Below are 15246 nucleotides of genomic sequence, written 5' to 3' on the forward strand. Positions count from 1 at the left end.
GGTGAAATTAAAAAGGATATTAGGAAAGCAAAAAGAGAGCATGCAAAATTGTTGGCAAGTAAAATCAAGGAGAACCCAAAAATATTTTATAAATATATAAAGAGCAAGAGGATAACTAAAGAAAGGGTAGGGCCTATTAGAAACCATGAGGGTAATCTGTGTGTGGAGGCAGGAGATATGGGTATGGTTTTTAATGAATGCGTTGCGTCTGTTTTCCCAAAGGAGAGGGGCGATGCAGACACTGCTATCGCGGAGGAGGAGTAAGAAATATTAGATGAAATAAACATAGTGAGAGAGGAAGTATTAAGGGGCTTAGCAGCTTTGAAAGTGGATAAGTCCCCAGGCTCGGATGAAATGTATCCAAAGCTGTTAAACGAAGCAAAAGAGGAAATGGCAGAGGCTTTGACCATTATTTTCCGATCCTCTCTTGCTTCAGGTGCGATGCCAGAGGACTGGAGGGATGCTAATGTGATACCTTTGTTTAAGAAGGGAGAAAGGGATAGACTGAGTAATTACAGGCCAGTCGGTCTAACCTCAGCGTTGGGAAAATTATTCGAAAAACTTCTGAAGGATAGGATAAATCTTCATTTAGAAAGACACAGATTAATCAAGCACAGTCAGCACGGATTTGTTAAGGGAAGATCGTGTCTGACTAATTTGATTGAATTTTTTGAGGAGGTAACCAGGAGGGTCGATGAGGGCGGTGCGTATGATGTAGTGTATATGGATTTCAGCAATACTTTTGATAAGGTCCCACATGGCAGACTGGTCACGAAAGTAAAAGCCCATGGGATCCAGGGAAAAGTGACAAGTTGGATCCAAAATTGGCTCAAAGGCAGGACGGTTGATGGGTGTTTTTGTGACTGGAAGGCTGTTTCCAGTGGGGTTCCACAGGGCTCAGTACTAGGTCCCTTGCTTTTGTGATATATATCAATGATCTAGACTTGAATATAGGGGGAATGATTAAGAAGTTTGCAGATGATACTAAAATCGGCTGTGTGATTGATAATGAAGAAGAAAGCTATAAGCTGCAGGAAGATATCAATCAACTGCTCAGGTGGGCAGAACAGTGGAATTTAATCTGGAGAAGGGTGAAGTAATGCATTTGGGGAGGGCTAACATGGAAAGGGAATACACATTAAATGATAGGACACTGAGAAGTGTAGAGGAACAAAGGGATTTTGGAGTGCATGTCCACAGATCCCTGAAGGTAGCAGGCCAGGTAGATAAGATGGTTAAGAAGACATAGGGAATGCTTGTCTTTATTAGCCGAGGCATAGAATACAAAAGCAGGGGGTTTATGCTTGAACTGTATAAAACACTAGTTAGATCACAGCTAGAGTACTGCATGCAGTTCTGGTCACTACATTACAGGAAGGACGTGATTGCACTGGAGAGGATACAGAGGAGATTTATGAGGATGTTGCCGAGAGTGGGGAATCTTAGCTAAGAGGACAGATTGGATAGGCTGGGTTTGTTTTCCTTGGAACAGAGAAGGCTGAGGGGTGACCTGATTGAGGTGTATAAAATTATGAGGGGCCTAGATATAGTGGATAGAAAGGGCCTATTTCCCTTAGCAGAGGGGTCAACAACCAGGGGACATAAAGTAATTGGTAGAAGGTTTAGAGGGGATTTGAGGGGAAATTTCTTCACCCAGAGGGTGGTAGGGGTCTGGAACTCACTGCCTGAAAGGGTGGTAGAGGCAGAAACCCTCACCACATTTAAAAAGTACTTGGATGTGCACCTGAGGTGTTGTAACCTACAGGGTCTATAGATTGCTTTGGGTTACTGGAAAGTGGGATTAGGCTGGATAGCTCTTAGTCGGCCGGCGCGGACATGGGCAGAAATGGCCTCCTTCCATGATGTAAATTTCTATGATTCTATGATTCTATTTATTGAGAGATAAATTTTGGTCAGGACACCAGGGATAACTCCCTTGCTCTTCCTTGAAACAGTGTCATGAGATCTTTTACATCCCCCCTGATAAGGCAAACAGGGCCTCGGTTTAACATCTCATCCAAAAGCCAGTGCAGCATTCCTCAGCAAATGGCATCCTGGTCAAAGACCGTCCTAAGTGGAGGAAGAGCATCCGGGAGGGCGCTGAGCACCTTGAGTCTCGTCGCCGAGAGCATACAGAAAGCAAGCACAGGCAGCGGAAGGTGCGTGCGGCAAACCAGACTCCCCACCCACCCTTTCCCTCAACCACTGTCTGTCCCACCTAATTCCCATATTGGACTGTCCAGCCACCTGAGAACTCACTTTTGGAGTAGAAGCAAGTTTTCCTCGATTTCGAGGGACTGCCTATGATGATGACTGGAGTGTCAGCCTAGATTTATGTGCCCAAGTTCCTGAGGTGAAACTTGGACCCACAGCCTTCTGGCTCAGTAGGCAAGGGTGCGACGTATTGGGCCACGGCTGACACTGTGAAGTTGAGAAGCATTCATTCGGGTAATGAAGAGTCCGTTCACTTCTCAATTGGCTCAAGTGGAAGGCACTGCTTCACGAGGATGGGCGTGTTGATGAACCAATGGTGGGGAGGGGCAGTGGGAGATGAGAGGTCATGTGATGAAATCGCAAGGAAAACATTCAACGAAAGTTTGCAACCCGACTCTTCACCTCCACCCCCTCCCCCCAACCCCCGCCACCCGCCACCCCCCCCCCTCACCCCCAACCACCCCATGATGATTCAGCACAAAGAACGGATGGAAACTCCACATAGGTTTCCAGCTCAGAAGGAGGCCATTCAGCCCATCATGTCTCTTCCGGCTCTTTGCTCGAGCAATCCTAAACCAATCCCACTGCCGTGCTCGCTCCACGTGGCCCCCTGTATCTCTCTCTGCTTCAAACAACTTCTCTAATTGTCCCTTCAAAGACCCAGAGATCTCGGCCTCAACCACACCCTGTGGCAAAGCATCCCATGCTCCAACAACCCTCTGAGCAAGGAATTTCTCCAAACCTCGCCCTTAGTGAAAGGCTGACAGAGCATTCCATTGGGGACTCATTTCATGTGGGATCCAAAGGGAGGGAACTTTGGATTCAAACTTAGAATTGAAAGTGGTTGCTTTCTGAGTCACTGCACCCAGGGGCGGATTAACCACGGGGCGGAGGGGCTACAGCCCCAGGCCCACCAAAGAATACAGGCCCACCAAATAAATGTAGGAAAAAATATATAAGGCCTCCCAAATAGGCTGAATAGAATCGACAATAAGAGAGGAAAAATAATACCGAGGGAAATAGATTCACTTGTTTATACCTATATACAGAAGTACCTATATACACTAATGTACCTATATACAGAAGTACCCATATACACTAATGTACCTATATACAGAAGTACCTATATACACTAATGTACCTATATACAGAAGTACCTATATACACTAATGTACCTATATACAGAAGTATCCATATACATTAATGTATCTATATACAGAAGTACCCATATACACTAATGTACTATATACAGAAGTACCTATATACACTAATGTACCTATATACAGAAGTACCCATATACACTAATGTACCTATATACAGAAGTACCCATATACACTAATGTACCTATATACAGAAGTACCTATATACACTAATGTACCTATATACAGAAGTACCTATATACACTAATGTACCTATATACAGAAGTATCCATATACATTAATGTATCTATATACAGAAGTACCCATATACACTAATGTACTATATACAGAAGTACCTATATACACTAATGTACCTATATACAGAAGTACCTATATACACTAATGTACCTCTATATAGAAGTATCCATATACACTAATGTACCTATATACAGAAATACCTATGTATACTAATGTACCTATATGCAGAAGTACCCATATACACTAATGTACCTATATAAAGAAGTACCTATATACACTAATGTACCGATATACAGAACAGAATATGTACTAGCCTGTTTTATTTCACATGTTATTGAGAGAAATTTGCATATATGTATAGGAATCTAGTATTGCAATGTTACCAGAAACAGAATATATGCTTTCATTGTTGAATATACCAGCCTGTGTTTCCATACTCAGAATCAGAATCATACACATAATGTAATGAACATGATCAAACAGAACTATCGGCCCATGTGGACCAGTTTGCCCCTGACCCATCAGGCCCTGAATCCTGCCCTGCCTCTACCACACAGTTCCCCCTGCCCCCACCCCCACCACAACAGTTTTGTTCCCCTCGCTGTGTTTTTCTTCTCCAAAATGTGTTTGTAACTCACCTTCCCCTCCTCTTTAGCCTCTAGGGACTTGCCGTGCCCTCTCATCTGAGGTGCCAGGCACCATTCCCAACCAAGAGGATGGGCATGTGCTTCCCCAGCAGTGATTGCGATCCAGAAACCCCTGTCAAAAATGGGCATTGTGGCAAAGTGCTCTTCAGTCATCTATCAAGGAGATGCAGGAGAGGGGGTAAACTATTCCCCTCTCTGCGCGGGAATGCCTGGCACCTTCACAGTGCCTTGCCCCTGACAAGCTGGCTGAAGTCAGGATCTCAACAGGCCCTGCCAACTTGAAGCCCAGCTTGGCGTTGTTCCTTTTGTCCCTACCCCAGAGGTCAGTGGATTCTCATAGTTAATCCTTGTCACTGGACCAAGACCTAGCTCTGTCGAGCCCCGTGTGGTGGCTGATGTGCAACGGCCACCCCACGTTAAAAAAATCCACGCACAGGCACCTTCCACCCTTCAGGATGTAGTTCGGGGTCCGGAATATTAGGTCCTTCATTGAAACACCTGTGAACTCATCCCTTTTTGGCATGGAAGCAAGTCATCCTCGATACGAGGGACTGCCTATGATGATGTTGATATTGAAGGCTGAGATCGGCAGACTTTTGGGTACTAAGGGAATCAAGAGATCGGGCGGGAAAGTGGAGTTGAAGTAGCAGATCAGCCATGATCTTATTGAATGGCAGAGCAGGCTCGAGGGGCCGTATGGCCTACTCCTGCTCCTATTTCTTACATTCTTAATGGTGGTGAAAACTTGTCTGAGCACCAGCCTTGTGTGTTCCGATCTTCCTTTGAGCGACCCCACTGATTGGGTAGGTGAGTGCTGTGCCTGTAATACAAATCAGGAAAGTACCATCTACAAGATGCACTGCAGTAACGCGCCAAGGCTTCTTCGGCCTTGACCTCTACCAAACCTGCGACCTTTACCCCCTAGAGTGACAAGGGCAGCAGGCGCATGGGAACACCACCACCTCCATGTTCCCCTCCAAGTCGCACACCATCCTGACTTGGAAATATATCGGTCGTTTCTTCATCGCCGCTGGGTCAAAATCCTGGAACTCCCTCCCTAACTGCACTGTGAGAGCACCTTCACCACACGGACTGCAGCGGTTCAAGAAGGCGGTTCACCACCACCTTCTCAAGGGGGCGATTAGCGACGGGCAATAAAGTCTGGTCTTGCCAGCGACGCCCACATCCCGTGAACTAATAAAAGAAAACAGTCACAGGGTTAGGTGATATCAGCCAGGGTGGCAGGGCAAATGTTACAACGATCTCTGTGGTCTGAGGGGAAACGTGGCTGAGGGCTCACACTACTGATGTAAGAAGAGAAAAGGCTGGAAAACCCTCAGCAGGTCAGACTGCAGCTGTGGAAGGAGAAACGGAGTTAACGTTTCCCATCATCAGAACACCGGATTCATACCACTGATCGCTGCCAGGAGTCTTTTGCTGGAGAATACCTCATCATAGGTAGTCTCTCAGAATCAAGGAATTCTTGCTTCCACTCTTAAAATCAGTCCTTGGGTGGTTGAACAGTCCAATACGAGAACCACAGTCCCAGTCACAGGAGGGATAGATATTCGTTGAGGGAAGGGATGAGTGGGACTGGTTTGCCGCATGCTCTTTCCGCTGTCTGCGTTGGGTTTCTGCATGCTCTCGGCGATGAGATTCGAGGTGCTCAGCATCCTCCCGGATGCACTTCCTCCACTTAGGGCGGTCTTTGGCCAGGGACTCCCAGGTGTCGGTGGGGATGTTGCACTTTTTCAGGGAGGCTTTGAGGGTGTCCCTGTAAAATTTCCGCTGCCCACCTTTGGCTTGTTTGCCGTGCAGGAGTTCCGAGTAGAGCGCTGGCTTTGGGAGTCTCGTGTCTGGCATGCGAACTATGTGGCCTGCCCAGCGGAGCTGATCAAGTGTGGTCAGTGCTTCAATGCTGGGGATGTTGGCCTGGTCGAGGACGTTAATGTTGGTGGGTCTGTCCTCCCAGGGGATTTGTAGGCATAGTTGGTGGTATTTCACCAGCAACTTGAGGTGTCTGCTGCACATGGAGAATACACGAGTGCAAGTGCAGGCGGGACTGGATTTGGTCGTGACACCCCTATGATTGAAAGGGTCACCGATGCTCACTATCTAGGCTCACGGAACAATGGCCTCTCGGGCAAGGCACTACAGGATGGCTGGCATCAACAACAACAACAACTTGCATTTATATAGCGCCTTTCACGACCACCGGACCGTCTCAAAGTGCTTTACAGCCAATGAAGTACTTTTTGGAGTGTAGTCACTGTTGCAATGTAGGAAACGCAGCTGCCAATTTGCGCACAGAAAGTTCCCACAATAAAATGTGCTACTGCTGATTGAGGGATAAATATTGTCCAGGACACCAGGGATAACTTCCCATGCTCTTCTTCGAAATAGTGCCGTGGGATCTTTTACGTCCACCTGAGAGAGCAGACGGGGCCTCAGTTTAACGTCTCATCGGAAAGACGGCACCTCCGACAGTGCGGCGCTCCCCCAGCACTGCACTGGGAGTGTTAGCCTAGATTTATGTGCTCAAGTTACTGAACGCCTTTAACATAGTGAAATGTCCCAAGGCGCTTCACAGGAATATTATGAGACAAAAAAATTTGACACCGAGCCGCATAAGTAGAAATTAGCGCAGGTGACCAAAGCTTGGTCAAAGAGGTAGATTTTAAGGAGCATCTTGAAGGAGGAAAGAGAGGTAGAGAGGCGGAGAGGTTTAGGGAGGGAGCTCCAGAGCTTGGAGCCCAGGCAACAGAAGGCACGGCCACCGATGGTTGAGCGATTAAAATCAGGGATGCTCAAGGGGGCTGAATTAGAGGAGTGCAGACATCTTGGGGGGGTGGGGGTGGAGGGGGGGGTGGTCTGGAGGAGATTACAGAGATAGGGAGGAGCGAGGGCCAAGGAGGGATTTGAAAATAAGGATGAGAATTTTCAATCTACGATTCCATCTACATCAGAGGAGAAAGGGGTGGGAAATTAATGAGCCTGATCGGCTAAGCATTAACATCTCAACCATGTTATACTTGGACCAGAAGCGTAATATTCAATGTTTTGAATAGGAAATTAATTTTCTCCATTGGAATTCCAGACTTGGATTAGGAAGTGATTACGTAGCGTCCGCTCTGTACTCAACGGGATTGGACCATTTTTCCTTGGCCGCTATTGTTTCTGTGTTGTGGTGTCAGCACTTTCGATGTTTTGAATGAATTATCCTGCTCCAGTTCAGCGGAACACGTTTTACATTGGGATAGCGAACAAGAAGGAGCAGTTGGGTTGAAATGAGTGGAAGTGTGGGCAATTTGAGACCAGAGCCAGGGGGTTACGTCGGGGCCTGGGAGCCCCGAGCCAGTGATAAGTTTAAACCTCTCTTGGGGCAGTCCCTTGGAGTCGAGGATGACTTGCTTCCACACTAACACGAGTTCTCAGGTAACCGAAGAGATCATTGCGGGACCTGCAGTCACGGGTGGGGGCAGGCGGTGGTTGGAGGGACGGGTGGGTGGGGCGTTTGGCTTGCCGTGCGCTCCTTCCTCTGTTTGTGCTTGGCTTCCGCGTGCTCCCGGCGAAGAGACCCGAAGTGTTCGGCGCACTCCCGGATGCTCCTCCCCCACTTTGGGCAGTCATGGGCCAAGGACTCCCAGGTGTCAGTGGGGATGTTGCACTTTTCCAAAGAGGCTTTGAGGGTGTCCTTGAAGCGTTTCCTCTGCCCTCCTGGAGCTCTAAGTAGAGCACTTATTTTGGCAGTCTATTATCGAGCATATGGCCCGCCCATCGGAACTGATCGAGCGTGACAGGACTAAATATAAATTTTCTGGTAAAATGTCGGAGCCACAAACCGAACCTTTGCAAGCCAAACGCCGCCTGTGACTTATTTATGAATTATCCAACAAGATGCCATAATTGTAAGGTTGGAGTATAAGAGTAAAGAAGTCTCTCTGTAATTATATAGAAAGAAAGACTTGCATTTCTATAGCACCTTTCACAACCATCAGACATCTCAAAGCGCTTTACTGCCAATGCAGTACTTTTGGAGTGTAGTCACTGTTGCAATGTGGGAAACACAGCAGCCAACTTGCGCACAGCAAGCTCCCACAAACAGCAATGTGATAGTGACCGGATAAACTGTTTTTGTTACGTTGATGAGCAGGCACGAGGGGCCGAATGGCCTACTCCTGCTCTTTTTTCTTATGTTCTTATGGGTGGGTGTTCTGGAAGTGTGAGATCAAAGGGGCTGCAGGGCTTGGCCATATCCTGTGATCTTGTAACAAGGACAGGTATCCCGTAGAATTGACCCTGGAGGTCATTGGAAGCACAGAGGACCATAGACTGAGGTGCCAACAAAAGGTCACTGATTTTCCTCAGTCTACAACCACAACAACAACCTGTATTTATATAGCGCCTTTAACATAGTGAAACATCCCAAGGCGCTCCACAGGAGCATTAAGAGATTAAAAAAATTAACACCAAGCCGCATAAGTAGAAATTAGCGCAGGTGACCAAAAGCTTGGCCAAAGAGGTAGGTTTTAAGGGCGTCTCAAAGTGCTTTACAGCCAATGAAGTACTTTTGGAGTGTTGGCACTGTTGTAATGTCGGAAAAGCGGGAGCCAATTTGTGCGCACAGCAAGCTCCCACAATAGCAATGTGATAATGATCAGATAATCTGGGTTTTTTTGTTACGTTGATTGAGAGATAAATATTGGCCTCAGGACACCGGGGATATCTCCAAACTGGGATTTGTGGGGAGCTGGAATCAAGCTGGATTCTTGGCCTCGGGGCAACGGGATGATTGGTGCTGAGGGAGTAGCACAAAATGGCGATCTCCTTTTTCCATGGCTGTAGCAAGATGGCAACTAAGACTCTCACCGTTCCTTCTTTAGACTAAAATCAGTTTTGTTTTCTTGGCGTTCCAGGACTGAATTTGGGAAAGAAGCCATTGCCCTGAACTACCGCGACCCCGAAGGAGATATGGTGCGGATTGTGGACAACATGGATGTTGAATTGATGGCGTTGCAGGCTAAAGGTGCATCTGGGATCAAATCGCCCGATTTTGTCCCGTGGGAACTTCACGTGACCAGGAAGAACGATCTATCAGTGTACAACACTAATCCGTGACGTTGTTGCTATGGAAGCATGCAATGGGTGTTTGTGCTCGCATGGTCTCCTTTGAATGGGTTAATTCTCCATGACCTACTAATTTGGGGGAAAAAATATTATTTGGGCTGCTCCCTTTTCTTTCAATTCTCCCTCACCTGCGTTCTTCCTCATCCTGGTCTCCCTAATCTATGGACGTGGAATGGCTTGTGCTGGAGCTACCTCTGGGATGGCCACCAATGCCCGTGTTCTGTTCTGGCACCACCTCCGTACGCTGCGTACACCTAGTGATCTGGTTATAGTTTCCAGAGGAAGAGGCCCCACACTTGCAGATGCTGCTAAAATCGGAGACAACACTGTGGGCCAAAGGAACCTCCAAGCGGATAGCGACAGGATGGGGCAAAGGGAAAAAAAGCGGAAGGTGGAATTCCATGTCAGTAAATGTGAGCGGCTATGATTTTTTTTTAAAATAAACTTAATAATTATACTTTAACTGGGTGTAAGCTGGGAGATCTGGAAGAACTGAGGGATTTTGAGGTTCAGGTTGAAATGATCTTAAGAGCAGCACCTCAAGCAGATGAAGGCATGAAAAAAGCGAATGGAATACTGGGGTATAACTTCAGCTTGTACACGGTAGTGCGACAGCGAATCGACAGCCGGCTTTACACGTCCCCCAACCTTCTTCCCCATTGAAATCACATTGAAGCTGCCAGTCAAGATGAAATTATACCCCATTGGGTGTTACAGCAAGAGGTAGCGAATATAAAAGTCACAATAAGAACATAAGAAATAGGAACAGGAGTAGGCCATACGGCCCCTCGAGCCTGCTCCGCCATTCAATAAGATCATGGCTGATCTGATCATGGACTCAGCTCCACTTCCCCGCCCGCTCCCCATAACCCCTTATCCCCTTTATCATTTAAGAAACTGTCTATTTCTGTCTTAAATTTATTCAATGTCCCAGCTTCCACAGCTCCCTGAGGCAGCGAATTCCACAGATTTACAACCCTCTGAGAGAAGAAATTTCTCCTCATCTCTGTTTTAAACGGGCGGCCCCTTATTCTAAGATCAAGCCCTCTAGTTCTAGTCTCCCCTATCAGTGGAAACATCCTCTCTGCATCCACCTTGTGAGCCCTCTCATAATCTTAAACGTTTCGATAAGATCACCTCTCATTCTTCTGAATTCCACTGAGTAGAGGCCCAACCTACTCAACCTTTCCTCATAAGTCAACCCCCTCATCCCCGGAATCAACCTAGTGAACAATGTAATGGTAAAGCTATCGAAACACTCAGGGGTCGAAATTCGATGTGTTGTGCCTCCCCGCTAGTGTCAGAGAGTGGTGGCTAACGGGCTTACCATGGGAGGTGAGCGGTCGGGGCAGCTCAAAGAGGCACCGCTGCGCACTCTACCGACACCCACGTGGTGACATCATCGAGCGTGCAACGCCCCCTTGGCGCGGCGGCTGCAGCGTTAGGTAGGTTCGGCGGCTTCGTCGGCAGGTGTTGTACAGGTTGAACCTCCCTTATCCAGAACTCCATTATCCAGAACCATCCCTCGTCCGGAAGCATTCCCGGCCACCGGGTTGCGCATGCGCAGAGCTCCGACACGAACCAATTGAAGTCCTTCCTCGCTGCCGACTCCCGCAATCGCTGGCCTGACCCCGCGATCCACCACACCACCCCCCCCCCTCTCCCACCACACCATGATCTCTCTGCCGCACTGCCAGCCCCAAGCCAGCTAAACCCGATATCCCCTTGCTCAGTACCTGTACCATCCAATTTAACGTGACCACCCCTCGTCCGGAAAAATCCCTTATGCAGAACCGGCCAGGTCCCGAGGATTCCGGATAAGGGAGGTTAAACCTGTATTGGAAAAGCCGTGGGTGCATCGGGGATCAAGGTAAGTTGTTAACTTACATTTTTCAGAATATATATATTAATAACAACAGTGGGGAAGTGTGGGCGAAATAAATTTTCGGAAACTTTTTTCTCCCTCAGTTTTATCTGCTAGGATGCCGGCAGCCGACCATCGGGAAATTGAGCGGGCCCTCCTGAGCTACCGCTCCGTTTGGCGCCCGAGGACGAGTGTACGCTGCCTCTTTTAGCGCTGCTCCCTCAACTTTGGGGAATAGTAAGGAATTTGGCAACTTGAGGCGGTGAAATCACCCTTTAGGCGGTGTTACCGCCTCAAAGACGGCGGGACCAAATTTCGCCCCCCCCCACAGTCGGGGTGCTGTGCGCAGTTTCAGGCTCCACACTACAGGAAGAAACTGAAGGCAATAAAGACGGGACAACATCAATTCATTCGGATGTTACCTGGGATGTGTAAATATAAATATGGAGAAAGACGTGAACATTTTTTTTTGGAAAGGCGGAGATTTCAGGGTGATTTTGGTAAGTCTTGGAACTGATGAAGGGATAGGACAGGGCAGATAGAAAGGGACTCCAAGTTTCCCCAGTCTGGCCTCATAGCTCAGATCCCTCTAACACTAATGATCAGCCTCTGGCTGTTCTACAGCATTTGAAGATCTCCCTTGTGTCTCGGTGGCCAGAGCAGAACATGGCACTCACTGCACGATCTGTTAGTGCACTAATAGATGTGGGGCATGACTGCCTTTGACTTGTACACTGCTGTTTAAGAATATGGGCAGGATTTTCGGTCCTGCTCATTTCGGGGCATTAATGGCGGTAAAGCTTGCGCCTCAGTCAGAAAATGTCATCAGCTGGGCCCTGAGTGTGGGGCGGAGCGCTAAGGGAGGTCACCTCTCTTAGGGCGCTAGGCCGGCTGAGCAAGTGAAAATCCACACTACAGGAAGAAACTTAAGACAATAAAGAGGGGACAACATCAATTCATCAGCCGGCCTCGGAGCGCTGTAAGAGAGGTCTGTGGAGTGGGCGGGGGGGGGGGGGGGGGGGAGAGGGGGAAACCTGAACAAAAAAAAAAACACCAAAAAACATTCCCAATAAATACCTCACGCCACCACAATATAAATCGCAAAGAAATAAAAAATAAAAAAAACGATCACACTTACCCGAGGTCGGCATTACCTCACTGCAAACCGCGACAGGTCGGGCCGCCCGCTTTCACAGGTGGTCCCCGCGGGGGGGGGGGGGGGGCGCCATGGAGCACTATGGATCCGGCGGCGGCCAAAAATTGAGCCGGTGTCGCGAGCAGGGATGTTGCACACTGGCTCGCTTCTCCCGGGCGGTAATGCTCCGCACCGCGCTGAAACTGGGCCCGGAAGTGCTTACCACCGTCATTGCCGCCCAGGCGGTAAGCACTTCCGGGTGACAAAAGACAGAAAATCCAGCCCATATATATATATATATATATACTTCCTCTGTCGACTGCTACTCTGACCTGGCTGCACATGCTGAGCGTTGAGTCCACTAAGACCTCCCCTTCCTCACTCCCTCACCACCCAGGACCACTTTCAAATTGATCCTTAGCTGTTTCAACATTCCGGAGACTGTGTGGGGTAACTTTAACCTTGGGGTGATAGTGTAAGGTGGCCGATATCGAATTGACCGCCTGTTCTACACCCCGCTCGAATTCACTTCCGTTGGTTTCAGTCGAAAAGGGAAACCAGGTGTGTTGTATAATGGCGGCTAATGCAATATTGCCCATTGTATATCATCAAAAAATAAAGTTAACCTCCATACGTTGTCCTGTCTTTCTTTACTTCTATGTGTCGTACATTTATATAAATTTTCAAGCATTATTCTAACCCATTAAGCTGCCTCAGCTAGTATGGTTGTGTTTGACCATTTTGCCTTCCATGAAAGTATTTTTTTTTCCTTTATAATTCAACTCTTAACATGATTGTCCAATCAGAACAATGGGATTTCAACTCATGGCTCTGAAATGATGAATCCAGGTTCTGGATTACCAGTTCAGTAACATAACCTCTCTGCTACTTTCCCCTGTCACACTCTGTTACTAACACCCCGATTGTTAATATACAGCACTGGTAGCAATCCACAGAAGATCTGCTCGTATTTATTACTTAAAAATTCTATAAAAATGAATTGTCATCAAGACTGTGGCATTCTTGTGTTTTCTCATTATTCTATCATCAAAACAAATACAAATAATTATAGATTGAGGAATCGAGGAAGACTTGCTTCCACTCTTAAAATGAGTCCTTAGGTGGGTGAACAGTCCAAGATGAGAACCACAGTCCCTGTCACAGGTGGGACAGATAGTCGTTGAAGGAAAGGGAGGGTGGGACAGGTTTGCCGCACGCTCTTTCCGCTGCCTGCGCTTGATTTCTGCATGCTCTCGGCGATGAGACTCAGGGTGCTCAGCGCCCTCCCGGATGCTCTTCCTTCACTTAGGGCGGTCTTTGGCCAGGGACTCCCAGGTGCCGGTGGGGATGTTGCACTTTATCAGGGAGGCTTTGAGGGTGTCCTTGTAACGTTTCCTCTGCCCACCTTTGGCTCATTTGCCGTGAAGGAGTTCCGAGTCGAGCGTTTACTTTGGGAGTCTCGTGTCTGGCACGTGGACAATGTGGCCTGCCCAGCGGAGCTGATCAAGTGTGGTCATTGCTTCAATGCTGGGGATGTTGGCCTGGACGAGGACGCTAACGTTGGTGTGTCCCAGGGGATTTGTACAATCTTGCGGAGAGATCGTTGGTGGTATTTCTCCAGCGACTTGAGGTGCCTACTGTACATGGTCTATGACTCATACAGGAGGGCGGGTATTACTACAGCCCTGTAGACCATGAGCTTGGTGGTGTAGTTGAGGGCCTGGTCTTCGAACACTCTTTTCCTCAGGCAGCCAAAGGCTGCACTGGCGCACTGGAGGCGATGTTGAATCTTGTCGTCAATGTCTGCTCTTGTTGCTAAGAGGCTCCCGACGTATGGGAAATGGTCCACATTGTCCAGGGCTGTGCCGAACAAGGTGCAAGATACAAGGGTACAATGTACCCAGCACCAGGGGCCACTCCTGAGCGACTCCCACCCACCCTGTTGCTCCGTTGTCCATGTTTTATTTTTTAAGAAACTTTCATTTGGCAGCTCCCCGCTTTTGAAGCAAAAATGTTTTGTGTCAGTTTCGCAAAAAAAATCCAGCGTCAGCCACAAGTCCCCAGCCTGTGATTCCAAGAACAATTTAAAGCAAACCTCTGCACTGGCTGCCAGGCACTCAAGCCGTTCCCCCTCCCCACCAGCTGCCGGCTAACAATAGCCCTTGAAAGGAAACTGAAGGAAAATGAATCATAAAACGGGTCATGGAAATGGTAGAGTGATTGACACTTTCACTGAGTGTCACTTTCACTGAACTTCTTAACTAGAATTGGAATGGGACAGGATGGGTTTTTGAATGTGGAAAATAAATTCAACCAGCTGGGTTCATTCACTGACAATAATAAGTGTAAAGTCCTGTTCCCTCAGTACAGTTCACAGGAGGCATGTAGTGAAGTCAAGGTCACTCTGGACCTGCACCTTTATTACACAGCTCTGGAATGCTGCACTTGTCTGAGACCTATCCTTATATACCTGTCTGGGACAGATATCCAGTGTCTCCTGGTGATAAGGTATGCTGGTGGTTACAGGTCAGATCTTATTACAGTCATGTATAGCATGTTAGGATACAGTTATATATAATAATGTAAGACACATGACATCACCCTCTCCCAAGGTCTTATTGTCTTTATAGGTTCAGTCTCTCAGGTGGTCTACGCTCTTACGTGGAGCGTCTGAGTTGTGGTTCAGTTGTTTGCCTTGGTGTCTGTTTTTCTTTCGGTGTGGTTGCTTGTATTTCGCCTGGGCTGTCTGTTTCGATTGGTGTGATTGTTGTTGACTCACCTGGGCTGTCTGTTGGGATTGCCCTTTCCTCAGGTTGTTCCCTCTGTCTGTCCACCAGGTGTGGTGCGAGTTCCACATTGTAG

The 15246-nt window shown here is 47.9% G+C and overlaps 1 protein-coding gene across 2 annotated transcripts in view; it reads left to right on the forward strand.

Moving 5' to 3' along the window:
* ncf4 (neutrophil cytosolic factor 4) overlaps nucleotides 1-12240 on the forward strand; it is a 73028-nt gene extending 60788 nt beyond the window's left edge. For both annotated transcript variants that reach the window (XM_070861718.1, XM_070861719.1), the window contains one exon: nucleotides 9175-12240. In XM_070861718.1, coding sequence (XP_070717819.1) covers nucleotides 9175-9376 — 202 coding nt within the window. In that variant the 3' untranslated portion in view covers nucleotides 9377-12240. The remainder of the gene's footprint in view (nucleotides 1-9174) is intronic.
* The last annotated feature ends 3006 nt before the right edge of the window (nucleotides 12241-15246 follow it).

Source organism: Pristiophorus japonicus, chromosome 19, assembly GCF_044704955.1.
Source record: "Pristiophorus japonicus isolate sPriJap1 chromosome 19, sPriJap1.hap1, whole genome shotgun sequence".
NCBI lineage: Eukaryota > Metazoa > Chordata > Chondrichthyes > Pristiophoridae > Pristiophorus > Pristiophorus japonicus.